The sequence below is a fragment of the Lissotriton helveticus genome, chromosome 8, assembly GCF_964261635.1.
Source record: "Lissotriton helveticus chromosome 8, aLisHel1.1, whole genome shotgun sequence".
NCBI lineage: Eukaryota > Metazoa > Chordata > Amphibia > Caudata > Salamandridae > Lissotriton > Lissotriton helveticus.
In genome coordinates, this window is record NC_136069.1 from 353,966,077 (window position 1) to 353,992,818 (window position 26,742).

General features: G+C 46.7%; 1 protein-coding gene across 1 annotated transcript in view; it reads left to right on the forward strand.

Annotated features, from left to right (window-relative positions):
• ALOX5AP (arachidonate 5-lipoxygenase activating protein) overlaps positions 1–26,742 on the forward strand; it is a 119,776-nt gene that overhangs the window by 48,010 nt on the left and 45,024 nt on the right. Inside the window, exon 2 of the mRNA XM_078657141.1 lies at positions 3,269–3,368. Coding sequence (XP_078513267.1) covers positions 3,269–3,368 — 100 coding nt within the window. The remainder of the gene's footprint in view (positions 1–3,268; positions 3,369–26,742) is intronic.

Consider the following 26,742-nt stretch of genomic DNA (forward strand, 5'->3'; position numbering starts at 1 on the left):
GCTGCCCTACATTAAACAAAAGGACAGGAAAGCGCTGTATCTACAAGATTCCACACATTCCTTTCCTTTCTGCCGGCGCACAAACTGCAGCCGGGTGCCAAAGCCATTACGGTCCAGGAAAGACATGGCTTGGCAGTTCGGGCTGGACTGTTCCCATGAGGCACAGGGTCAAGGCTGATTTGCATATGGCCATGTCTGAACTGGGGTGGTGTGGAGTGCAAAAAAACGATGGATTTAGGCCCAGATCTCTGTACTGGGGTGAATGTATGACATTGTTCTGCATTCTGTCCATCAACTGTTGTTTTTGCGGGTGCCAAAGCAGGCACCCTTGCATCATGGTGCAAGGGTGTCTGTGTTGTTGGTTTGATTTCATCAAGGAAGGTGTTTCCCTCGTTGTATGTGTGCTGCAGAATGCAGCAAACGTAGAAAGGGGAAAAACAAGGGGAAATATAAACATTTCTCCTCGTTACACCTGCTTTGGGAAGGTGTTTGTTTTGGCGCTGCCCCGGAGTTTCGCTATGTTGTAAATCTGGAGCACTGTCAAAACCCATGGTGGGAACACCCACAGCAACACCCATGGAATGCCCCTTCCACGCAGAGTAAGGCATCTTCTAACTCATATTTGCAAGGCCATGAAAACCGCGCAGGGTGGTTTTATGTGGCCTTGTAAATATGGGCCGTCACAATGCGTCTCCGGAGCATCACAAAAGAGAAGCTCCAGCAGTGTAAAAGTGCCGCAGGGGCATTGTAAATATGCCCTTAAATGTTTACGTCGGTCTTGGCCCTAGTTTTGTGTTCCTGAGGAAAGGCAGAAAACCTAAAACTCTCATATAAAAAAATGTGATCCTATAATTCAGTACTTCTTTGAATGCGCTTTGGAAGGGCATATTCAACTTGCTATTAGGACAGTGGTGCTAGCCTTATACACTGATGATGCACTTGCTCTGGTACTAACAGAGCTTAGTTTTTATAAAAAAAATCAAACTGTGCACATTTGGTTAGTTGTGTTTAGGGTTTGGCTATAACTGAAAGTGACTCCACTGATTGGTGAGCTTTTTTCTATGTATTACTGTGCATGAGTGAGTGTGTGAATGCAAGAATGAGTAGGTTGGTTGGTGAATGAATGCATGTGTGGAAGGATATATGACATGCATGATGAATTATTGAGTGCCTAAACTCGCTATATAATGAAGAGGCACTTTCAGTTATAAGCCAGACCTATTGGCTTTACCAATATTTGTTTAAACAGTATAGTTTGTGTTCAGGTGATACATTTGACACTTATGTGCTAGTAAAAACAGTTAAATAATATAAACCCAACTCACCAGAAAACACTTATGGGCACATAGTAGGCTGACACATGCAACTTATGGAGATTTACTCATTTTTGGTGTTTCAGAAATCTGTGACAATCATGGTTTTTGAACTACATACAATTTTAATACAATTTTCAGGTGTAGGCCACAATCTTACTCATTTGGTTTGTATACAGGAAGACAACCCACAGTTTTAGGGTAAGAGGAAATGTGCTTTTGTTCATTTTTCCAAATAGATTTATCCACAATCAAAGAATGTTCTTACCTACAGCGACTGAATATGTGGTTTGGTGATGTTTGGGATGCTTACCTGGTAAGATATCACAGAAACACACTTAAGGTAAGTAAAACTCCTTTACTTCCGGTTTCTGTTCATGCAACTGGCTGGGAAACAGGATCACAGGAACTGCTCATTCAAAAGATAACACCTTAACTTCATAAGCAACATTCCAAGACTACACCTGTCAGTCGTTCATTACATCATACTACTAGACCCAACATTACCCACCCCACATTTGCACTTTTAGAACTAAAGTTAGCTTTGCAAGCTGAAGAAAATCCATCAAAATCGTCACATTTAGAACTTTACCGCAGTGGTGTAGCTAGACCTATGGCTGCCTGTGTGTCGGCCCCTGGGTTTGCCGCCCCACGGCCATGTGTATGACCAGGTGGGTTGTGGGGTGCTGGTGATTTCCTTTGTGGCCACCCACAATGGCTGCAGGTAAGAGTCAGGGGTTGGGGGGAGGCTGCTGCCCCCCAAACTCGCTACGCCCCCCCTTGCCAAGTTTACCAATTTATTTTGTAGCCTAAAACCTTTTTATTTACAATATACATAGTGTAATGATACATCAACGCTTGTATAAAAAGGTTTTAGGCTACAAAATAAATTGGTAAATTTGTAAACTGTTTGTTAACTTTATAAAATATTGTTTTTATTGTTGGTAATTTTTTCTTTCTGTGTAAATTTGTATTTTGTAGAAATTTTCGTGGCTGCTCCAGAAGAAGGCGCTGGTCGCCGAAACGCGCGTAGAGTACCAATTTGCCACTCTCTCCCCCCCTTTTTTAATCTTCATATACATTTTTATATGTAATGTGTTTCAAGTATTATGTTTATTTCCTTTATGTATAATTCAGGAATGGACACCTTCCAGCACATAAACGATCACTCCCTGCAACGCAGGCACCGTTGTACTATGGTGGAAGGGTGCTAATTGAAAACACAGGAGTGCGCCGTATTGTTGTAAATACAGCGCATCCCTATGTTTTGGAAATGTCGATGCACGGTGCCACCAAATTTGGCGCAACTCCGTGCTCCAACATTTCCTTGTACATATGCCCTTTCGGGTTATGGTATTAGTGCAAATAGGGACAACCATCCAGCTACTCTAGTATTTGGCTGTTTGAAGCTCTTTCACCATCCACTTTACAATAAAGGTAAATCTGACGTCTTGTAGTTTTTGTGTGGTAAAAAAACCTAAAAAAGTGATCACATTTTTATTTAAAACCTTTTTGTCCTAGTAAAATTACTTTTTCGGGGCTTCTGACATCTCAAGGGCCTGAAACGTCTCTTCTGCCCAGGTTTGGACTAATAGACAAAGTAGCCCCCATTAGTGAATCGTTACGTATGTTCAAAAAGTGGGCCACATTTACACATTGGGGAAGTTTTGAATTTACAAAGACATGCTTTATATAAGTGTTTTGTGAGGTAAAGTAGACTGGATGTATTTGTGCTTGCTGCAGGCAATTGTTGTGGTAAAATCTGGGATATCAACTGAAATAAATGCCCACCAGCCACTAAAACAGGTCCATTTACAGCTGACACTCTGAAACTGCCAGATTGCCTTATAGGACAGCACGAGCCTGCTTCTGCCCGAGAAAGTAACTTCACTATTCAACATATTTTCTTTTGTTGCAAAATAATAACTAACCATGGTCAAAATCTACTTTTACAGGATTCTTTGCGCACAAGGTGGAGATTGAAAACACAAAGCAGAATGCGAGAACTTTCCAGAGAACAGGTTCTCCCGCTTTCGAGCGAGTCTACACTGCAAAGTGAGTTTTCAAACAAATGAAATTGGTACGGGGAAAAAGAGGGTAGGAGGATGAATTGCAAGGTTTTTGGATCTTGTTGGCTAAAATTAAAATAAGTATTTATTTTGTTTTTTTTTCCAGCTGCGGACCTGATTGGTCAGCGGCTTATGGGGAAGCCATCTTCTCCATGTAGGCTGCAATGCCACAGGTCTCTCTATACTGGTCTTCCTTACCAGTTTGTTTTTGAAATTTTTTGATTTGTGTACTCTCCAACCAGTGACTTTCACCTACATCTACCCATCACGAGCACGCCCGTTCCCCCTTCTTTTTCCTTTATGCAACCTTGTATCAAATACATAAATTGTGATTTAATTCTAGTATATGAAATAAACAGACTCTAATTTAATTTTTTCTGCCGCTTTTGTCTCACATTCATTGTATGCTTTTGAAATATATCCTTGATTCCATGGAACGTAGTGGTCTCTCTACATGGTATTAAATACTAGTGTTGAATGTGAATGCAACACACACTAGATTGCTTGTAATTTAGTTCTCCATAAAGGAGTCACAGACCAATTTTTTCATTCCCGCATTGTACCCAGGTCTGGTGATGATTTTTGAGTTACCCCATTATTTGTATTGGTTTAATCTGAGGCAGCAGAGGGGAAGGATTTTTTTGTCCAGGAGCCAGGTTGAGACGACAACAGGAAGAAACCAAGTTATTTAAAACCATCCGGCACTACCGTCACCTGTTGTGCCCAAGCACCAGGCTGATCGCTCATGTACTAAGGCCAGAAGAAGGAGCATTCATATAGAGACCAGAGTTTTTGCCAAATATTTCCATTATTCGAAGCTGGTGGGGGGCAGATCTATTCGTGTGTGTAAAAAAGAATAACACATTGTCAGCATACAGCGCTATACGATCAGATACCTCGCGTGACCACTCGAAACCATATATCTTAGCATCGATTTGCACCCAGGCCACAAGCGGCTCCGTGACGAGAACAAACAGATAGTGAGATAGAGGGCATCCCTGCCTGGTTCCTCTTCTGATGTGGACAGGCCGCGAGATTGAGTTGGCGATCTGTACCGAGGCAGTGATGTCTGTTCATAGGAGGCAAATGTATTTAAGAAGTCTAGGGCCAATGTTCAGGCGGTCCAAGAGTGCAAACAGATAGGTCCAGCTAAGAGAATCAAAAGCCTTATCCATATCAGAAAGAAGGAGCGCAGCTGGTTCATTCAGCCGGTCTGCAGAGACAATTGCGTTGTGTGCGCGACGAATATTGTGTTGGGTGGCACGGTTAGGCATAAACTCCACCTCATGGGGATGAACCAGTGTGGTAATAACCGGGACAATGCGATTAGCAATGATTTTGTCCAGGAGTTTGGCCTCTACATTGATTAAAGAGATCTGTCTATATGAGGCGTGCAACTCTGGGGGTCGGCCCGGCTTGGGTAAGACCACTATCTCGGCGTGACGCCAGTCAGCCAGGAAGCGGCCATCCTCCACAGCCGCATGAAGAGCCGCCAAATAATGTGCTGATATTTGGGATGAGTATTTCTTGTAGAACTTGTCATGTTTATGTTTTAATACAAAACCATAGGAGTTGACGTCATGAAGTAGAAGATCTGGCCACACCAACGGGGGGGGGGGCCTCAGACACCTGGGACGGCACTCATCAGATTGAAGCATTGCAGGACACAGAGGGTACATTTCTCAAATGTTCTGGCCCTGTGTGAGCAGGCGACGATCAATGAGATGAAGAGGACTCTGTACAGATTGTTTTACAAAATGCAGCCACATCAGCTAGGGTATCCATGATTTTGGTGTGTCTGTTATGTTCTACCCGCAAGCAGGCTGGGTATAGCATGATGTGCTGGATGCCCAGCCTATGAAGAGTGTTCTTAACATCGCTAACTTTTTGTCTAACTTCTTGTACCATGGGTATGAAGTAAGGAAATAGCGAGACGTTGGCACGCTGATACCTGAGGGGGGCTTTCTCGTGCACCAAGCAGAGAGCGGAATGCCTAACCCTGTAGTTGAGGAGGTGCACTATTATGTACCATGGTGGGGTGTCCTCTGGGGGTTTAGGACCCAACCGAGCGATGTGCCTGCTCCAAAGTGGCAGAGAAGATGGAATGATCAAAGAGGTCCCTCAGGAGCCGCTAAGCGAAGTCCTCCGGCGCCCCATGTTAGTAGTTTCTGCAATTCCTGAGAGGCGAGACCTGGCTTCAAGCTACTAATTTTTTATGGCCACTTGCTTTAACGCATGCTCCATTTTGTCGGGCTGCTTCTGCTAATGGTGGAAGTATCCTACAAGTCGGAGATCCTCTTCTTTGCGCCCTTCAGTCGGACCCCATTTCTATCCAGCCATTCATCCCGCTTATCAATGCAGTCCGTGAGTGTGTCAAAACAAGCGTCCATTGCGTTGAAGCCTGCCTTGAACTTGGCCAAATTAGTTGCCATGTTGCTAAAGGTGGCAATGTCTAGGCTGCTGCCCTGGGCTCATCTGTATCGGAGTAAGCGCCTTGGTCCTCGGTGGGTTTTGTGCAGTCAAAGGTGAGCCACCACTTCTTGGGGTCCCTGCGGCCCATGATATGGCTCTGGTATGCTACAGCCGCAAAGACAGAGAGTTCGGTGGTTTGAAGCATTATGGCAGTGTTGCAGGAGGGTGCCATCTCATCCAAAAGGTCTGGGCCCGGCCGCCTCTACACTGGGCTGCTGTGTGGCTTCAGTGGTGTCGCCAGAGAGATGTGGGATCGAGTTCCTCACTGGTGCCTATGAGTCCGCTGTCCCCGCGGGGAACAGGGGGTGATGTCATCTGTGCAGGTGCGGGCAAACCGGGCAGAGCGGGCGGCAGCAGGGCAGCACCAGCAGTGTAGTACTCCAGTGGGCCCCCAGTGGGCCATCAGGTTTCCACCCAGCCAGTGATGTTTTGATGTGTTCCTCCTGGTTTCCACCACACAAGAATCAGCCCACTTCTGCCTGGAGAAGGATCTAGTGTCCTGGGGGGATGCAAAGTTAAATACGGGCACTGCACTCACAGCCTCAGACCCGCTCTGGTGCTCAGCCCACAACTGCAGATAGTCTCCTGCTCGTCTCCACCAGGACGCCACCGACAAGACTCCCTGCATTTCCACGATTTGGCTGCTGCACAGCCCGGCCCACAGTGGCTCCAGTCAGGGGTCTCGCACCTAGCCTCGGCATCCGCCGCCCGCCTCCTCCAGTGGGTCGTCCTGACCGGTAGCCGTCAACCCCAGGGGGAGGGCTCCAATCAGCAGTTTTCTCTGGCCACATCACTCGATCTGCGGTCCCACGGATTGGATTCAGGGGGGAAGAGGAGAGAAGATTGTGTGCGTCACTGATGGGACGGGGTGGTCCCTGTCTCAGGCCCGCTCTGCACTCCCCTCACCATATCTGGGTCAGCCAGGTCTCCACTCTGCAACGTCACTGCTCCGTAGTTCTGCCAGGCCTCGCAAGTCCTGCATCACATGGTGCTCTGCAATCAGTATCAGCAGCGGTTGGAATCGGGTACCGACGCCCCTGGCATCAGACCCTCACAAAAGTGCGGGCATCTGGGTGGTGGTGGTGGCCGCGTCACATCTCCCCCACCCCCCAGATATTCACAAATATTTAGTGTAGGAAGGTGGCTACCTGACTATGGTTACCCCAGATTTTTTGCCTTGTGTTTAGCTGGTTTTTGACTTAGTTGACCTGGTTCCCTGCTAATCAGGGCCCCAGGCCATCTGCTCTCTCTGTAAAATGGATTCCATGTACCCTAGGTACATACCACAATTGGAAATGGACTCCTTGTCAGCCCCTGTATAATGCACTATAGGTGCCCAGGGCATAGGAGCCACCAAGGCCTACCAGGGGCTGCAGCATATCTTTTGCCACCCCTGGCTGGTTCTTAAATTGACACAACTGGCTGATCACTCAGCTGGGGTAAGGTGGTGTAATCACCCCTTACTTAGATATTGTATACCTATATCTAAACCTATATCTGGACACATATTAACCTGTGAGCCACTCCTATGGAACGCCTCATCAATCCTGGAGGCAGAGTGCGTGGTTTAATGTGAGATGGAGCTCTAGCATGAGCTGGGCCTGTCTGCAGCTGTCGGGAACAACTCCCTAAGCTGTTTCAGGATAATGCCATACCATATACTCTTAAGCGCCTTATAATCCTCGCGGTTATATAGCAACTTTGGTTTGGCTTTATCAAAACATGTCGTGTAAGGTGTCATACGATTTGGAATACTATCCCCTCGCCAGTTCTGGGGACGGGGATAGCATTCCACCCCTCTAGAGGGGTAAGACATGTTACTTTACTTAAATGCGGTTAATTTCTAAAAGGACCTTGGATCCACAAAATGGATGCCTCTGCCACAGACACGAGTCTGACCCCCTGAAGCTGACCGAAACTCAGCCAAATGGGGCCTGGACAAAGGGTTTCCTGTCGCAGGGAGGTGTTACCACCCCCCAGACAGGAGATAGTGGATTGTAGCAGGGAGGTTTGAAAGAAACCAGACACTGCTTGGGGCGCACAAGGCTGCCCCTTGCATAATCCGGCCAAACCGGTTCTGGGGCACTCCAGCCCTCGTGCCAGGGCGGCCTGGATCAAAGGAAGGGGGTGTATCCACCCACTTCCTGGGTCCCACCCATAGGAGGGGACCTAGCAGGTAATCCAGCCCCCAAAATTAGTATAAGACTGGGAGCAGTGCCAATGCACTGCAGATTATCCTGAAGAAACATAAGAAACGAAATTCTGGACCCTTCAACATCCTACTCGACGTAGAATCCCGAAGAATCTCCCTTGTGGTCAAGGAGTGACCACCCTGTGCAAACAGGCACCATCCAGCCATCAACGTCTGCTTTGTTGCAGTTCCCGCCAGAACTCGAGCGACAGAGATCGACGAGATCAAGCTTGCCTGCCCTCCAACAGCCCGATCCGCAGTCCCTGCAGAGCTGAGACCCGTGGAGGCGACCGGAAGCGTGGGGCACGCCATCTTGGAAAGACCACGAGACGCTGACCGTGCAGCCCACGAGTGACCCTCGAAGCTGTACATCGGGGTTTGAGAAGCCCCAACCCTGAGCCACATTTGCTCCGAAGTTCAGCCCTCCACACTCGACGAGTGCTGCGTGGGGCCCTTCTGCTTCTTTTGGCTCAACGCGTTGGCCCGGTCACTTGCCAGCCGGCTTGTGGCCCCTGTGCCGACGAACTTTGAAATTCGACCTGCGAATCTGGTTGCTCCAGATCTGCACCAGCTTCCCTGAAAAGGAGCCCCCACTCTGACCCTCCTGGTTCGAGTGAGAAGCAATCTCCCGGTTCCGCGTGGATTGCTTTTGCCAAGTGTTGTTTGCTCCAATCTTGAAGCCGACAGCGCCGATGGCGAGAGCCTGCGTGGGACAGATCGTGACCCGCTCCTGGACGTCGTAGATGCCCCAGAGCTCACGTGACAGTGGAGAGAAGCTCCTCGACGACCACCTGATTGCGCCCAACATTGCCTGGTTCCGTCCTGGTTCCACCCTGGTCACTGCTGAGTGACCCAGACTCTGTCCCCTCTGCTTTCAGGTACTCTTCGACTTGAGTCCACCCTTGGACTCCACCGGACACTTCTCTTTCACCCTGCCTGCAGCCCTTTCAGCTCCAAGCACCAAGAGCCTGCGTGACGAAACCCTACTCAACTTCGACCCTGTGCACCCGCTTCCTGTGGGTGAGGTAACTTTGCTCCGCCGGTGTTCCCACACTGGTACACATCTCTAGGGTCTGTGTCTTAAGTTTTGTTCCTCTAGGTTCAGCGGAAGTGTCCTTAAACTTTAACTTTACAACTTTTACGCACCATTGGTTAACATTGGTGCATGCGTGCGCTTTCCGCACTGCACCCGAATCCCGTGGGCCTCTCCCGACTTCAGCATTGCTTGTCCCGACTGCTCCCAGCGATTCCCTAGGCCCTAGGCCTAACCACTGTTCGATTGGTATCTCTTATACCACTTGTTTAGTATATGGTTTGAGTGGCCCCCCGCCCTCATCCATATTTGTGCAACTTTATATGTTTCAACTGTCCTTTTGATTTAACGCTTGTGCCCCTTTATTCATAAAGAATACTGGGGATTGTTTTTAGTAATAAATACATATATTTTTATAATATATACTTGTGTGGTGTCCTTTCATTTGATATTACAGGATTGTATGTGGTAAAACAGCTCGCTTAATACGACCTCTTAAGTTAAGCCTTTAGGCTGCTTAGTCCATGCTACCCCTAGGATAGCTTGTCTAATAAGGTTGACTTACAACCAGACACCATAAGGGATTGTTTGGTCTGATAACAGGTGGTTCCAGAATTGGAAACATCACCTATCAGGCCAACTTCTCACATTGGTGAGCAGCGGTGCGGATTTGAGCTTGCTGTTGTTTTACCATTGCAATCTTTTATCAAATTGAAAGATCACATCAAGTACCTCTAGGTACATATAAATCAAAAGCTTAGCATATTTAAGTTCTACTGAACTTAGTAGTTGTAGATTAAAGGGATTAGCACACCCTGACTACAACTCACTAGCAAGGTACAGTAGGGAAACACTTAGTGTAGGTAGGTGCATCACTTACACCACACTAGAGTCATGTCTGACACAGGAAAAGCCTCAGGGTCTGCTCCTGTGACAGTTGACCTTACCAAGGCAACTTCCAGCTATGACAAATTAACCCGAAAGGACTTGATTGCCTTGTGCATCTCAAGAGGGTTAAAAAGGGGCAGAAGTCCCACCAGTCCTATCCTGATAGCCATTCTAGAACAGGATGACTTAGAGAAGGCGAATGCAATTCCCTTAGAGTCAGGAGATGGAGTGAACCCCCCTGTAACTGATACCCCTCCAGAAGAAGAAGAAGAGGAGGAAGAGGAGGAGGAGGAGGACTCAGATGTAGAGGACCCAGAAAAACAGGATCAGAGGGGTAGCCAGGTCCTAGTTGCCAGGCTTAACCAGGCCAACTTAGACCTACTGGGAAATGGAGAGGGCCAGCACCTCCCCAGATCCCACCATGTCATTCTCCCAGGCAACAGAAGAGTGAGATCTCCCTCAGGGGACTCTCATATTTCTAGTGCCTCAAGAGAATCTCAGAGAGGGATGACCCCTTCTCAGAAAAAAGAGCATGAGGCAAGAATGAGGGCTGTCAGACTCCAGATAGAGAGGGAGGAGGTAGCCCTGGCTCAAGCTAGACTTGCCTTGGCAAGAGAACAGAAAATGTGTGGCTTAGATGCCACTGGTGGCAGCAATATTCCTAAAGAGAAACCCAGGTCCTATGATAGTAGAAACCTGACAAAGATTGTGCCCCCCTACAAGGAAGGGGATGACATCCACAAGTGGATAACTGCTCTTGAGAGAGCCTGCATGGTACAGCAGGTTCCCGAGGAACAGTGGGCAGCAATCTTATGGTACTCCTTTTCAGAGAAAGGGAGAGATAAGCTCCTCACTGTTAGACATGAGGATGCAAACAATTACAAAGTCCTGAGAAGTGTCCTAATAGATGGGTTTGGCTTAACCACTGAACAGTACAGGTTGAAGTTCAGAGACACCCAGAAGACACAGACACAGGACTGGACTGATTTTGTAGATTGTGCTACTAAGGCTCTGGAGGGTTGGCTAAATGGCAGCAAAGTACATGACTTCACAGGATTGTATAATTTGATTATGAGGGAGCAGATCCTAAGTAATTGTCAGAACCAGCTCTTACACCAGCACCTGGTGGACTCAGATTTGACCTCTCCCCAAGAATTGGGAAAGAGGGCAGATAAATGGGTCAGAACCAGGATTAGGCCTAAGAATCAGGACAGTAACCAGAAGAAGGAGTCTACCAAGCCTCAAGAAAAGGGTGGGGATAAAAGTAAGGAAAAGACTTCCCCAGGGCCCCAAAACTCCAAGAATGGGGGGGGAGTCCCAAGACACTTCTTCAACTGAGAAAAAGCCCTATTGCCATGTCTGTAAGCAGGTTGGGCATTACAAAACAGACAACTGTTGTCCCAAGAATGGCAATAAAGAGAATATACCTCCAAAGCCAGCTCCAGCACCTCCTGTTACTGTCAACAGTAATCCCCCAGGAAGTGGGAGCACACCCAGGAATCTGGGTGGGTTTACTTTTGGAGCCCAGGAGGACCCTGGCCTATCCAGGTCCCCATCCCCAAACAATCTTGTTTATGAGACTGGCATGGGGTTTGCCAACTTCTCTGATTGCCCAAATACTTTGAGCAAATATAGACAAGAACCCATCATCAATGGTTTGAAAGTTGAAGCTTTTAGAGACACAGGGGCTAGCATCACCATGGTGGCTGATGGTATAGTCCCCTCTAAGCAACTTTTACCTGGTGCCACATACCAGGTAACAAACATTGATGGCATCAAAACAAATCATCCCATGGCAGTAGTAAGTCTCAGCTGGGGAGGTGTCATTGGCCCAAAGAGAGTGGCAGTGTCATCAAACTTGCCTGTAGACTGCCTACTTGGTAATGATTTGGAAATCTCAGCCTGGGCTGAGGTTGAACAGGAAACCCATTCTAGAATGGTAAATTCCAATGGAAAGGTTAGTGGGGCTGTAATGGCTACAGCCCCAATTCAAGATGTCCTTCCTGAAAAGGTTGGTAGGGCTGAGCAACTCTCTGCCCCATCTTTAACAAAAGCTCTTTCTGAACAGAATAGCAAAGCTGTTATGATAACAGCAGAAACCCAAACTGAGTCTCCTCCTGAAAAGGTTGGTGGGGCTGTGATGGCCACAGCCCAAACTCAAACTGATATGTGTGTTGTGAAGCCTGAAATGATGGATAACTCCACACAAACTGAGAGCATGGAGGAGGAAGAGAAATCTCCCCCTCACCAGACTTTAGGACAGGATCAGCCTCCTCAGGGAACTGATCTTACCCCTGATGAAGGAACTGCCCCAGAGGTGGTTGGGCCTAGCCTGACAGAACCTCTGATGTTAGTGGACCCTTCTCAGGTGGGACCCAGTCTGGAGCAGGTAACCTGCCCCTCTCTCCCTTGCCTTAGCCAGCCCAGGGCTGCAGAGGACAAGAAGGACAGTGAGACCCAGAGGGCCCCCTGTCAAATAAAGCACCCCCATCAACAGATTAGGGGCACCAAAACTAGTAGCCCTAGTGAGGTGAAAACTTTAAAAACTCCTGAGGGAGCCCCCTTAAATACAGTTAGGGACCTCCCACAGATGGATTCTGTTGGGCACAGCCAAACCTGGGACCCAAAGGGCCCAAACCTGAACTGTCCCTCCAGCAAGCCAAACAGAGGGACCCAGCCTCCAGCTTTAGGTAGCCAGAGGTTGACCCTGAGAGCACAGTGCAACTCAGTTAAAGTAAGAAAGGCACACATGGTGGAAGATAGTTGGAGGAAGCTGAGCCCTAAATTAGTGAAGCCTCACTTCAATACTCCATATTCAAACCAGCCTTTAACTTTGCATAAACACACCCAAGGTAGTGATTCCCTATGGTGGAGACCCTCCAATACCCCCAGGGTGAGGGACTGCTTAGTGGACCATGAGACAGGGGGTACCCATGCTAGTGCAGGTACTTCCTTATATGGCCACTCAGGCAATATAGGCTTACCTGGCCAAGGATAGCCTTATCTCCTTTCGTTTGGGGGGGGGGGTTGTGTAGGAAGGTGGCTACCTGACTATGGTTACCCCAGATTTTTTGCCTTGTGTTTAGCTGGTTTTTGACTTAGTTGACCTGGTTCCCTGCTAATCAGGGCCCCAGGCCATCTGCTCTCTCTGTAAAATGGATTCCATGTACCCTAGGTACATACCACAATTGGAAATGGACTCCTTGTAAGCCCCTGTATAATGCACTATAGGTGCCCAGGGCATAGGAGCCACCAAGGCCTACCAGGGGCTGCAGCATATCTTTTGCCACCCCTGGCTGGTTCTTAAATTGACACAACTGGCTGATCACTCAGCTGGGGTAAGGTGGTGTAATCACCCCTTACTTAGATATAGTATACCTATATCTAAACCTATATCTGGACACATATTAACCTGTGAGCCACTCCTATGGAAGGCCTCATCAATCCTGGAGGCAGAGTGCGTGGTTTGATGTGAGATGGAGCTCTAGCATGAGCTGGGCCTGTCTGCAGCTGTCGGGAACAACTCCCTAAGCTGTTTCAGGATAATGCCATACCATATACTCTTAAGCGCCTTATAATCCTCGCGGTTATATAGCAACTTTGGTTTGGCTTTATCAAAACATGTCGTGTAAGGTGTCATACGATTTGGAATACTATCCCCTCACCAGTTCTGGCGACGGGGATAGCATTCCACCCCTCTAGAGGGGTAAGACATGTTACTTTACTTAAATGCGGTTAATTTCTAAAAGGACCTTGGATCCACAAAATGGATGCCTCTGCCACAGACACGAGTCTGACCCCCTGAAGCTGACCGAAACTCAGCCAAATGGGGCCTGGACAAAGGGTTTCCTGTCGCAGGGAGGTGTTACCACCCCCCATACAGGAGATAGTGGATTGTAGCAGGGAGGTTTGAAAGAAACCAGACACTGCTTGGGGCGCACAAGGCTGCCCCTTGCATAATCCGGCCAAACCGGTTCTGGGGCACTCCAGCCCTCGTGCCAGGGCGGCCTGGATCAAAGGAAGGGGGTGTATCCACCCACTTCCTGGGTCCCACCCATAGGAGGGGACCTAGCAGGTAATCCAGCCCCCAAAATTAGTATAAGACTGGGAGCAGTGCCAATGCACTGCAGAGTATCCTGAAGAAACATAAGAAACGAAATTCTGGACCCTTCGACATCCTACTCGACGTAGAATCCCGAAGAATCTCCCTTGTGGTCAAGGAGTGACCACCCTGTGCAAACAGGCACCATCCAGCCATCGACGTCTGCTTTGTTGCAGTTCCCGCCGGAACTCGAGCGACAGAGATCGACGAGATCAAGCTTGCCTGCCCTCCAACAGCCCAATCCACAGTCCCTGCAGAGCTGAGACCCGTGGAGGCGACCGGAAGCGTGGGGCACGCCATCTTGGAAAGACCACGAGACGCTGACCGTGCAGCCCACGAGTGACCCTCGAAGCTGTACACTGGGGTTTGAGAAGCCCCAACCCTGAGCCACATTTGCACCGAAGTTCAGCCCTCCACACTCGACGAGTGCTGCGTGGGGCCCTTCTGCTTCTATTGGCTCAACGCGTTGGCCCGGTCACTTGCCAGCCGGCTTGTGGTCCCTGTGCCGACGAACTTTGAAATTCGACCTGCGAATCTGGTTGCTCCAGATCTGCACCAGCTCCCCTGAAAAGGAGCCCCCACTCTGACCCTCCTGGTTCGAGTGAGAAGCAATCTCCCGGTTCCGCGTGGATTGCTTTTGCCAAGTGTTGTTTGCTCCAATCTTGAAGCCGACAGCGCCGACGGCGAGAGCCTGCGTGGGACAGATCGTGACCCGCTCCTGGACGTCGTAGATGCCCCAGAGCCCACGTGACAGCGGAGAGAAGCTCCTTGACGACCACCTGATTGCGCCCGACATTGCCTGGTTCCGTCCTGGTTCCACCCTGGTCACTGCTGAGTGACCCAGACTCTGTCCCCTCTGCTTTCAGGTACTCTTCGACTTGAGTACACCCTTGGACTCCACCGGACACTTCTCTTTCACCCTGCCTGCAGCCCTTTCAGCTCCAAGCACCAAGAGCCTGCGTGACGAAACCCGACTCAACTTCAACCCTGTGCACCCGCTTCCTGTGGGTGAGGTAACTTTGCTCCGCCGGTGTTCCCACACTGGTACACATCTCTAGGGTCTGTGTCTTAAGTTTTGTTCCTCTAGGTTCAGCGGAAGTGTCCTTAAACTTTAACTTTACAACTTTTACGCACCATTGGTTAACATTGGTGCATGCGTGCGCTTTCCGCACTGCACCCGAATCCCATGGGCCTCTCCCGACTTCAGCATTGCTTGTCCCGACTGCTCCCAGCGATTCCCTAGGCCCTAGGCCTAACCACTGTTCGATTGGTATCTCTTATACCACTTGTTTAGTATATGGTTTGAGTGGCCCCCCGCCCTCATCCATATTTGTGCAACTTTATATGTTTCAACTGTCCTTTTGATTTAACGCTTGTGCCCCTTTATTCATAAAGAATACTGGGGATTGTTTTTAGTAATAAATACATATATTTTTATAATATATACTTGTGTGGTGTCCTTTCATTTGATATTACAGGATTGCATGTGGTAAAACAGCTCGCTTAATACGACCTCTTAAGTTAAGCCTTTAGGCTGCTTAGTCCATGCTACCCCTAGGATAGCTTGTCTAATAAGGTTGACTTACAACCAGACACCATAAGGGATTGTTTGGTCTGATAACAGGTGGTTCCAGAATTGGAAACATCACCTATCAGGCCAACTTCTCACATTTAGTCTAACGACCTCTCCCCTTGAAATGTTTGGAGATTTGTTCCTGTCAAGGGCAGAAGTATATCCCTTTTCAGGGTGAGAAGGGAGAATCCAAAAATAGGTTGCTGTGTAAAAGAAAAAGTTTCTCCACATGGAGAATTATATTCTCCGTGGAGAAGGAATAAGTGCTATTACACAAACACAGTGGTATTTCCCAATACAGAAATTTGCTCTATGTACAGTTGTACATGCAGAACCTCTCCTAGTCTCAGTTGGTAATTCCCTAAGGTTATTCAGGACTATATCAGGAAATCTGTAAATGGTGCGAATCTGCATCTATACAAGAGGGAAACCCTCTGGGCTCACAATTACAGTGAACATTTGTGAATCTGGCAGATAGACAGGGTTCCAGAGCGTCAGCCGCTGATAGTGATGAAATAAGAAGTGTCCTGCAGGTTTCCATCCAGTCTGACTAAGACAAATGGTCAAAGTGCCTAAAAAAACGTAATGATCAGTGGGGGCAGGATATAGGGCAATATGTATGAACACATTTTCCCATAGACACAGAATGGGTATAACCCTTTGATACATCGGACCCTTGGTCACAACGGGTTATAGTTTAGATGATTTCGAGCATATCAAAAATAGAAGGTAAAAATAAGCTTTAAAGAGAGTACCAAAAACATTTATTAACTATGAAGAGACCTGGATATGCCACAACCCGCAAAACATGCCAGAACTATGAAAGTTATTTTAAAGAGGACTGGAGTGATACTAGCTTTCATAAGGAGTCGAGTTCTTTAACAGTGAGCAGTGAAGAAGTGGAGCTATTTAACAGTTAAAATACAAGTAATGGAACTCTCTTCCTATTAGTTACTGCTCACTTCGACCTCTGCCAAGGGGAGAAATTGACTTAAGCTTGACAGTACAGAACATCGATTCTATTCACCAAAATACTAGTGGCTGCGGAGCTGATATCAAATGATCAGGTGACATCACAGGAAGTGACATTACAGGCCTTTGAACACTGGTTGCATTACAGGAAGTGATGCCCCAGGTACTTAAACCTTGTTGCTATTATAGCAAGAGACATTACTCTTGTCAAAAACCTACAATAAGTGGTAATAAAACCAAACATTGGCAAAGCCAGTCTCGTCTCACCTTTCAAAAGCAATGTAAATCTATTTTCTTCGATGGTATCCTGGCTCCGTGTGTGCCGAGAACCATGTGAGATCTGAACTAGTCAGCAGACTTCAAACAAGAAGTGAGAAAAAATAAAAAATAAAATAGCATGCTTTGTCATCTATCAACGTAGGATGTGGAACAACATCCCCGTATCCACCATGACCACACCTAACACTGCTTCAATTTAGGAAAGAGTTGACTCACCTCTTTAACAAACAGTACATAACAATGTATTAACAATCCACAACTTCTTCTCCTATTACTTGTTGGGTTTATTCTTGCTTTTGACCATATACAGCAATCTGGTTCCTTTAGCTAAGTTTAGGCTGTAAAACCCAACTAGACCAATTCTTCGACGAGAAAAAACAGGTAGATGACAATTATTCCTCTCTCTGTTCAAGGATTACTGCTATTCCGGATGTTCATGCCCCTCTAAAAACTCGCAACTGTAAGGGCACAAATTCCGCGCCCTGGTTCAATGATAGCTTAAAAAATCTGAAGCAGAGCTGTAAACAGGCAGAGAGATTGTGGAGACGAAATTACACTGAAACAGCTAAAGAACTCTGGAAAAATAAAGTTCGGGAATATAAGAACTTGATTAAAAAATCAAAAGCCGATTACTACTCCTCCATGATCTGCAACTCCCCCAACAGCTCCAGAAACATCTTTAATATACTGAATAGTGTCCCGTCTCAAGATCTTGTGAGAATCTTGCTGCTTTCTTCAAAGATAAAATTGAACTTATTATTAAGGGCCTAGATGCCTCTCCTGATTCTATCCCTCCCCCGATCTTAGTCCGAGACCCCCAGCCAACCAGCCAGTAGTGCCACCCTTGGCCTTAAATGATCTTTTACTTGAGTTTCCACCTATCACGTATGAGGCCTTTTGTAATCTAGCCAGAAAGATCTCCTCTGGGTCGCCTTTAGACCCTGTTCCACATAAAATATGGAAGGAATTTGAGTTGGAACTTCTCCCTCCCCTTCACTTAATTTGCAACCAATCACTTGCAACCGGTACTGTCCCTACTCAGTGGAAGCGGGCATTAGTATCCCCTCTGTTAAAAAAGCCCTCTCTTGACCCAGACTGCTCTAAGAACTACCGTCCCATATCTCTGTTGCCCTTCCCAGCCAAAATTGTCGAAAGCTGGGTTAGTAACACCATCTCTACCCATCTGGAACGTCATCATCTTCTTGACATGGATCAATTTGGTTTCCGGCCCACCCACGGAACCGAGACCGCCTTAATCACCGCAATGGACGAGCTTCAGAGGCGTGCAGACAGAAGGCAGGCAGCGTTCCTTATCCTGCTTGATATGTCTGCCGCCTTTGACACCGTGAACCACGATATTCTGATGAAGCGGCTCTCCGAGGCGGGAATAAGAGGTTCGGCAGCACAGTGGTTCCACTTATTTCTGCAGGACAGACAGCAAGCGGTGCCCATTCCCCCTTTTCAGTCGGCGTTTACCTTGGTCTCACATGGGGTCCCCCAGGGCTCTGCAATTAGTCCAATTCTTTTTAATCTGTACCTAAGACCGTTGATAACGCTAATTAAAAGCTACAACATCAAAATTATCAACTACGCCGACGACACGCAGTTGATCCTCTCCCTGGAGGGTGAAGACTCCACTTCCATTGAGACTTTTCACAATTGCTTGCGTGACACCTCCCTCTGGGTAAAAAACAACTCCCTCCAGTTTAACGCAGGGAAAACGGAGGTACTTTTTAGCACTGGCACTAAGATTCCTCGGCCTTTTCCAGACAACTTCTGGCCACCTGAATCTGGGACCACAGTTCGTCCAGTAGCTACAATTCGCAACCTCTGGGTTGTGCTGAATCAGGGACTTTGTATGGAGACGCACATTCAAAAAACTACTGCTTGTTGCTTTGCCATCCTCCGCTCCCTAAGGAAGGTACTGCCTCTCCTCCCCATTCATGCACGTGCCCAAGTGGTACGATGTACCATCCTTAGTCGATTAGACTATTGTAACGCCCTGCTGCTGGAATCCCCTGGATTCCTGCTTGACAGACTCCAAAGAGTCCAATCAGCAGCTGCAAAACTGGCATTGGGGCTGCCTAGAAGAGCAAATGGAGCTTCCTCACTTAGTAAACTCCACTGGCTACCGGTGAGGCAGAGGGTACAATTCAAAGCCCTATGTATAGTGTTTAGGGCACTTCATGCAATAGGTCCTGCCTCCCTCCAATCTAAATTTGCTTGGTACTCCCCAGCTAGGCAGCTTCGCTCTTCCGAAGCCAAGCTGGTAGTGGTTCCCAGATTTAAAAAGATGTGATCCGGAGGTAGATCTTTCAACGTGACAGCTGCCAAGCTGTGTAATACGCTCCCAGCGGAAATTCGATACATTTCGGAATTTCTTCCTTTCAGGAAAAGGATTAAAACCTGGCTCTTTCCCACGTCAACTGTCCGTTAACCTTTCATCCCCGTTGTTTCTGACCTCCTTGCCCCATCAGATTCAGTCAGCACCAGGATGCCTGCGATGGTGATAGTGCGCTTAATAAATGCTTAAAATAAATAAAAAAATAATAAAAAAATATATACATACATGCAGACATACATACATTTGCTAGTGCTTCTTGCCATGCTGAGTAGCACCAGAAAAAGCAAAACAAAATGCTTGTATATCAATGCGGAGCACCACCTAGAAAAAAATGCAGCAATAATGTGTAGGTGCCTGTTTCACCACTCATTCACACATAGGCGGCATGATGCTATGGCAGACCAGCGTGATAATGAATATGTGTGCATGCATCACCATGCTTGCGTGCATATGCAGCATGATACAGCTGTTTTGCATTTTTGCTTATGTGTATGTATGTCTGTATGTCTGCATTGTTATTTGTATAGTACCACCCTAGCTTGGAAGGAATGGAGTGCTGAACAGTGGGCATGACCTCCGAGAAGATACGATCATCGGGGTCAAGGGTAGACCTTCGAGTCGGGGTAGTGCTCCTTGAAGAGGTGTGTCTTCACCTTTTTTCCAGCTGCCGAGTACTCAAAATAAGTATATTAATATGTCTATATATGTAAAATAAAATGAGATAGACAGGGAGGGGCTGGGCATCAATGAATTAGTGGCTGTGGGTGGGGAGGAAGTCAACGCTGCTGAGAGGCAGGGGGTATGGGGCAGAGGAGCAATGAAGGAAAGGGGTTGAGAGTTAACACTTTCATAAACAAGCATTTGCAATGCAATAGGTCTCGCATTTACCAGAGTTTAAGCTATTGGCATTGTAAATTACAATGCCTTTTATTTATGTTTTAAAAACGAAAACAAAAATAAAAGGTATTGTCATTTGCAATGTCAACAGCTCAAACTCGCATAAATGCGAGGCCTATTGCATTGCAAATGTTTGTTTGCCATCTGTTTCCTTGCTGTCTCTACTTTTTCTTCTTAAGGAACAGCTTGGTCTTTTAAAGCGGAGATCTACTTGCTTTGTCATTGCTTGTTAAAAGAAACAAAATCCAGGCTAGATCACGTCTTCTTGACGTGTACATGAATGTATGTGTCAGCCACTGTATTGATGATTTGTGGGTGTCATTTTGTTTATGTGCAGTTTTAATAATTTTACATATAGTTGCAGTGACAGCATCAGCATTTACAGCATTAGTGAGTCTAGCATATGGTGCCAATTTACTTACCAAAATCCCTTCATGTTGCCCTGCTATCGATTGCTACTGGTATTAAAAGAATAATTTAAATTTATTTTCTGCACGACAAGCTCCTACAGATAAACACCTTCTAATAATAAAATAAATGGCTTTGTTTCTGAATCATACAAAAAGTAATTGAAACATTTTGATCATCTCTATGTTGCTATCAGCTGACTGCCATGCAGTGCACATAAAAAGGAGCAGCTCGCATTGTACGTGCGGTGTAACAAGGGGGCCGGCTGCATCTGTTTCTTTTGATGAGGTGAAGAGCAGGGTCAAGGTAGCCCGCCCCCCAGGGGCGTAGCTAGAGCTTGTGGCGCCCGGGGCTACCCCTCAGATTGCCGCCCCTTGGAGGGGTGGGGGGGTGCTGGGGAAAAAGGACGGTGAGCACTTGAAAGATGTCCGAGTCTCCGAGGAGACACGCGTAGTATTGCTGCTAACAGTTACCTCGATCATCAAAGTTACATTTAGTTATTTATAAAGTTTTATATAGTGCGAACTTGAACCCGAAGGATATCAGAGCGCTTTACAATTTGAGGCAAAGGTAACAAATCATTAGAACAGAACATTAGTCTAACATGGGGAATCTAATGGGCATTGAGATGTTTGTTAGAAATGGGGGTCTCTAGTTGGCAATGGCTGACCATTGTCCAAGTGGGGACCCTTCTTCCTAGGTCAGAGTAAGGGCGCTACACCCTTTGATAACCCCTGCTCAACCCTGTGGTAACGTCGCACGAGCAGCTAGGCTTATCTCAGAGGCAGTGTGTAAAGGATTTATGATCATACACAGTAACACAGTGAAGAACACTACAAAGGGACACCACACAAGTAGTTATAAAAAATATGTATCTTTATGCAAAGACTTAACACAAGACCAATAACGGTAATGTCATCAGTCGGTGCGAGGTTCCCAATTTGAAATAAAGGTTTACAATTTATGATGCTTCCAAAATCGCAAATTGGAAATTGGTATTAAGAAATGGCTATTTGGTAATGATGAGCCTAATATCCTAATATCTGCAAATTCAGAAACAGTTATTTGCTAAAAATTGCTATTTTTTAATTACCAAATGAAGTTTTCTAATTTTGGCTCTACCCCTTTTGATGATTTGCCTAATGTTTATAGAACAGTGTAGCCCCTTTAACCAGCTCGGGCCACTGGAAAAGTGTGAATGCACAACTGTGGCATTTTCTTGGCAGAAATACAGATTTGCCAAAGTCACAGTGTATTTCATCTCTGCTGTACAATGTGCAGTTGTTAACAAAAAATATAGTTTAAATGGCTCAAAAGTTTAGTAAATACAACATGACACATTTAGTAAAATGCAGTGGCATACATTCTGCAAAAGGTAACAGGTCACTTTCCAATTTTCTGTATTCAAGTGCTCTGCTGGAATTAATCCACAATGATAGTACTGGAGATGGCTTTTTTCTACAGCATGAAATACATCTTGACGTCTTTAAAGTAATCAGACAGTGTGTAATTAATTATTCCTTCTTTGTCATGAAAACCATTTGCTTCATTATTCAAGCAAATTTGCGTTACACCATGCTGTTATCACAACAGTAGTTATTTCAAGTCGCCACCAGAGTACAGAAAATCTCAAACATTATACATCTCTTTTCAAGGGGCTGAGGAATTGCATATTTGAATGCCTCCCAGTCCCAACAAAAAAACATCAATTATAGATATGGAATGTAAACTTCTGCTCTGCAGGGCACTTTCGTAAAGGAAATAGGATGTGCTGGAAGCACATAAAAAGCTAAAGTGAAGACCAGCTCCTTTATTACATGAAGTGTGCACGCGCAGGCATAGGTTCTGCTGCATGCAACACTGTACATTTTACCCAAACTATCTTCCTCTAGGTAAAGGCGGGACAGCGCTAATAACATTGTGATCCAGTGCTCCCAGCGAGATAAAATCACCATTTGTGGACCAATTTTGCAATAGAATCGGTGCACGTGTTCAGTTCTGTTTCTCAAGAATCCTTTGGACTTAGTCTAGAAATCGAAATCCCCTTTTTATCAATGCGTGTTAACATGAGGAACGCACGGCTAATACTACCACACTCTATGTGCAACATAATGCTGCATATTTGAACTTTTCTTGCCACATAATTTAGCTAAAGCTAGCGCATAATACAATTTTCTACTGTCGCTTCACTCAAGTGGCCCTGATGTAGGCGTTGAGCCTCAGCAGTGCGCACAATTAATTATATTTTAAAATAAAATAAAAATGTGCCCCTCACAGTTTTGAAAACAGATTTCCAGGAATCGCTGCGGAGTTGATTTCTTTCTGGCACTGCACTTCTCAAAGTTTTCAGAACGGGTGTTTATGAGTTAACATGTACTGGTCTAGCTACTTCCTCAAGAATTAGTACAGAGAGGGGAGAATGCATGTAGGGCTAACGTGCAATTAAAGTAAGAGAGGGATTTACTAACAGGGCATTGCTAGCCAGGCTGGCATGCTTGACAATGTGGCTGGCTCAGGCACTAGCCCGTCAGAAATCCCATCCCCATATCCCATTCTCATGCCCCCCACTCTTAACAAGGCCTCGTCGCTCACAGCGTTAAAGCTTCTACTGCCACCACCAGCATGTGACTTCGAGTACACAGGCAAGAACTACGGCAAGGCGGCCACTCAGCCTTCCATCCATCCAAGGTCGATAAAATAAGTACTTTATTGATCAAGAAACATTGGCTGTGGGGAGGGAGGGGGCACAAGATGCAAACTCATACTAATGCATGGGTATTAGAATTTCAACGAAGTGCATAGCCATAGATCCTAACTAACGGCAGAGTGCAAAACGAGTCTGGGGCCTGGGCACTTAAAGAGTGTGTACAAGTAGTGTAACACTGGTGCGTGTCGGTAGTGCACAGTGCAATGATTGCAGCGTAATTTGACGGACGTCATCTTTATTCTTTCCTTTATTCTTTTCCTTACCTGACTTATTTTATAGTTGTACTTGTTGCGTGCGTGCCGCTGCTGCCCCTGGCCATATGCAGGCTGCAGGCAGGCAAAATGAAACTACAAGAGAATGGTGACGCACGCACTCCTCCGACTCTCCAGACTCTACACGACGACGAGGGGCGAGCGTAGGCGCGGGGCAGGCAGTGAGCGCGTAACGCGTCACACTGCTTGCTACGGCGCGGCGAGGGCTGGCCAAAGTCCTTACAGGGCCGTCATTGGTTGCGCACGCTACCACTGGATTGACGGCCCTGGAGGAGGACTGGATTACTAGTGTGACTGAGCGAGGCTGGGAGGAGGAGGGGCAGGCCAACAACGGTGATGGTGATCACGTGAATGTTGAAGATTTTTATTTCATGTCGAACCCGGGCCGACCGTGACAGCAACAAAGACAGTGTGTGACAGTATTTAACGTTGCAGTATAGAACTAAAGAGCGCCGCCGCCCGCCCTACCTACAGTCACCAGTGTGTGTCACTCGCAGAGGCCGCCGCGGCCGCAAAGGGCCTCGGCCTATGACAGTCAGTGCCGGCCCGTGCGGCCGCGGCCGCCTCAGAAAAGGTGCCGCCTGGGGCGGACCGCCCCCCCCCCCGCACCCCCAAGCTACGCGGGTGCCGCCCCCTTGTGCGGCTTTACAGGCCCTTTAAAGATGGCCATCTTCTCATTAAACCTTGAATGGCGCGCACCAGGCACATGGCACCAGAAATGGAGGGTGGAAAGCAGATCCATTGGGAAGGAGGCTTGACAAACGAAAGACAAAGAGCCCTCCCGGCCTTACTGTTGTTTGCCAAACAGCGGAGAGAGAAAGAAATGTATCTCTGACATCTGCTAAGCACACCGCATTGGCACCCCATCTTTTAAATGTAGGATACATCAAACCTGCTCCGTGTTCCAGATGTGTTTTTTGTTGTTCTCTCTGCAATGCTCTAAAAGTGAGGCTCTAAACATCTTGTTTTCTTCACATTATCAGAACCCTGGCGCCTGAGGCTCGTCGGAAGTTGTTTCGGGGCCAGAGTCGACCCACCGAAGCGTGCTAGGAAAGTAGGGTGACCAGAATTGCAAAGCCAACAAGCGCAGCCAGGCTAATTAAAAACACATGGCTCCTGCGCGCCGCTGCTGGCCCCCAAGAGCAAAACACTCTGGGAGTGAACATTTCCCTAAAAGCTTGGACATCCACACGCCTTTTGTCAATTGCGTGCTAAAGCCAGATGCAAAGGCCAATGGCGTGTGAGCACCACATGCACGAGCTTCTCCTGAAGCTGAAGTGAGTCCAAGAGGTAGATTTCCTATGCAAAGCATGCGCGCCTCCATAAGCTCGACCTAAAAAGCTGTGGAATACCTGTGGGGGAAGGGATTAGAAACACAGAGAGTTGGGGTTTAGGGGGCAGCAGCATACAAGGAAGTGAGCAAGACAGCACATGCACTATCATAGGGTGCTAGAAGAAAAAAGTGAAACATAGTTACCTGAATGGAAACAGTGGAGGGACATCCAGTCAGAACAAAATGAGGTACAAATGCACCAGAGGAAGGACAAAGAAAAAATAGGGAGGAACGCCATTCAATAAGAAGCAGGGAAATGAGAAAGACAAGAACAAATCCAATCAAGAGAAATAAACTAACCCGAATCCCTACTATATGTATATATTTTAATAGGGAAACATTGGTTACATCGCGGTATTTACACCGCAATACCCTTACAACGCGGGTATTACAACGCAAGTCATTACAAAGACGTGCGCTGGATGTTGCTCTAACTTAAGGAATAGTATGATTTACTATTCCAACACCTTCCCTACTGTACGTAGACTAGAGTTGGAATAGTAAATCATACTATTCCTAAGTCCAGCGCCCTTCAGCGCAAGTCATTGTAAAGACTTGCGTTGTAATCCCTGCATTGTAAACGTATCGCAGTGTAAACACGGTGATGTAACATTGTATAATCATTTTAATATGTAACAGACACAAAAACCGTCTATAAGCAAGGCTTAAAAAGAATACTAAAATGTATAAAAGTACAAACACATACTGACTAGACTGCTAGCGTAATATTCCTGGAGTGCAACCATGAAATTCCTGGAGAATGGGCATGCTAGACCTGGAGAAAATACTTCACAGGCCAAATAAGATAACATATTCCTAAACATAGTTTCAAATGCCCAGACCCAGCCATCATTTGCGAGACACACAAATCATATGTCTAAGCACAACCATGATATGCTTAGAAATTCCTCATATGTCCGAATTCAGCCTCAAACGCCCAGGCAAATTGTACAGGTGTCAAGGCAAAACCAATCCATGCCCAAGCATAGCCACACGTTTTCAGTGCTGTCTCATAAGAGCACAGTTATTAAACAGAGGCTGTACCTGAGTGGAACACAAGTGCAGGCTGTCCTTATCAGAACTAATCTCCGCACAGACTGCAAAGCTCTAGCCAAAGGCACAAACAACCCACCGAAATGCACATACTCGTCTCAAACAAAATGTTCAATCCTTTCCCTTGCTTCTTTCACAATTGCCTGCATCCACAGCAGGATTTCTGTTCTGGGAAGAGCATATTTAGATTATTAACTGATTTATGTGGCATATACCTTGTCTCTCAATGCTAACAATAATTACTTTGTTTTAGACACACCAGGGCCGGTATTTCATAAAGGATGCACTACCCCATTGTGCGCTGGGGCACACCCGGATGTATAATGAATGCAGTGTTCTAAGTGCAGGAACAAACTCACGCCTGTAGTTTGAACAGCACATTATTGAGAGGGGGCTGTCTGTTTGAAGCAGCCGGCCCGCTTTTCACTGATGTCACATTTAAATGGGGGAAGCGATCTCCCTGTAGTTGGGTACAATGAGTGACTGCACCTGCCTACATAGGGATGTCTGGGGGATTGCCTGAGACCCCCATACCCATATTGTAAGGGGCGTCCTCAGGACATATACTGACTGTGCACCACCTCTAAGTATTTCACAATCAGTGCGCTTTCACATTAATCACAATCACTTCTCATTCCCCGTTTCCCAACCCTGAGCACCGACTATTGTAAATATTTGCATTTTTTGAAGATGATTGAGCAACTGCGTTGCCACAACTAATAATCTCTACTTGACTGTAAATAAACTGCATTACTTGCAAATTTGACTTTAAGAATTGGTATTGTGAATGCGACTTATTGCTGGTCTTTGCAATAAGCGTTGTGTGCTACTTGACC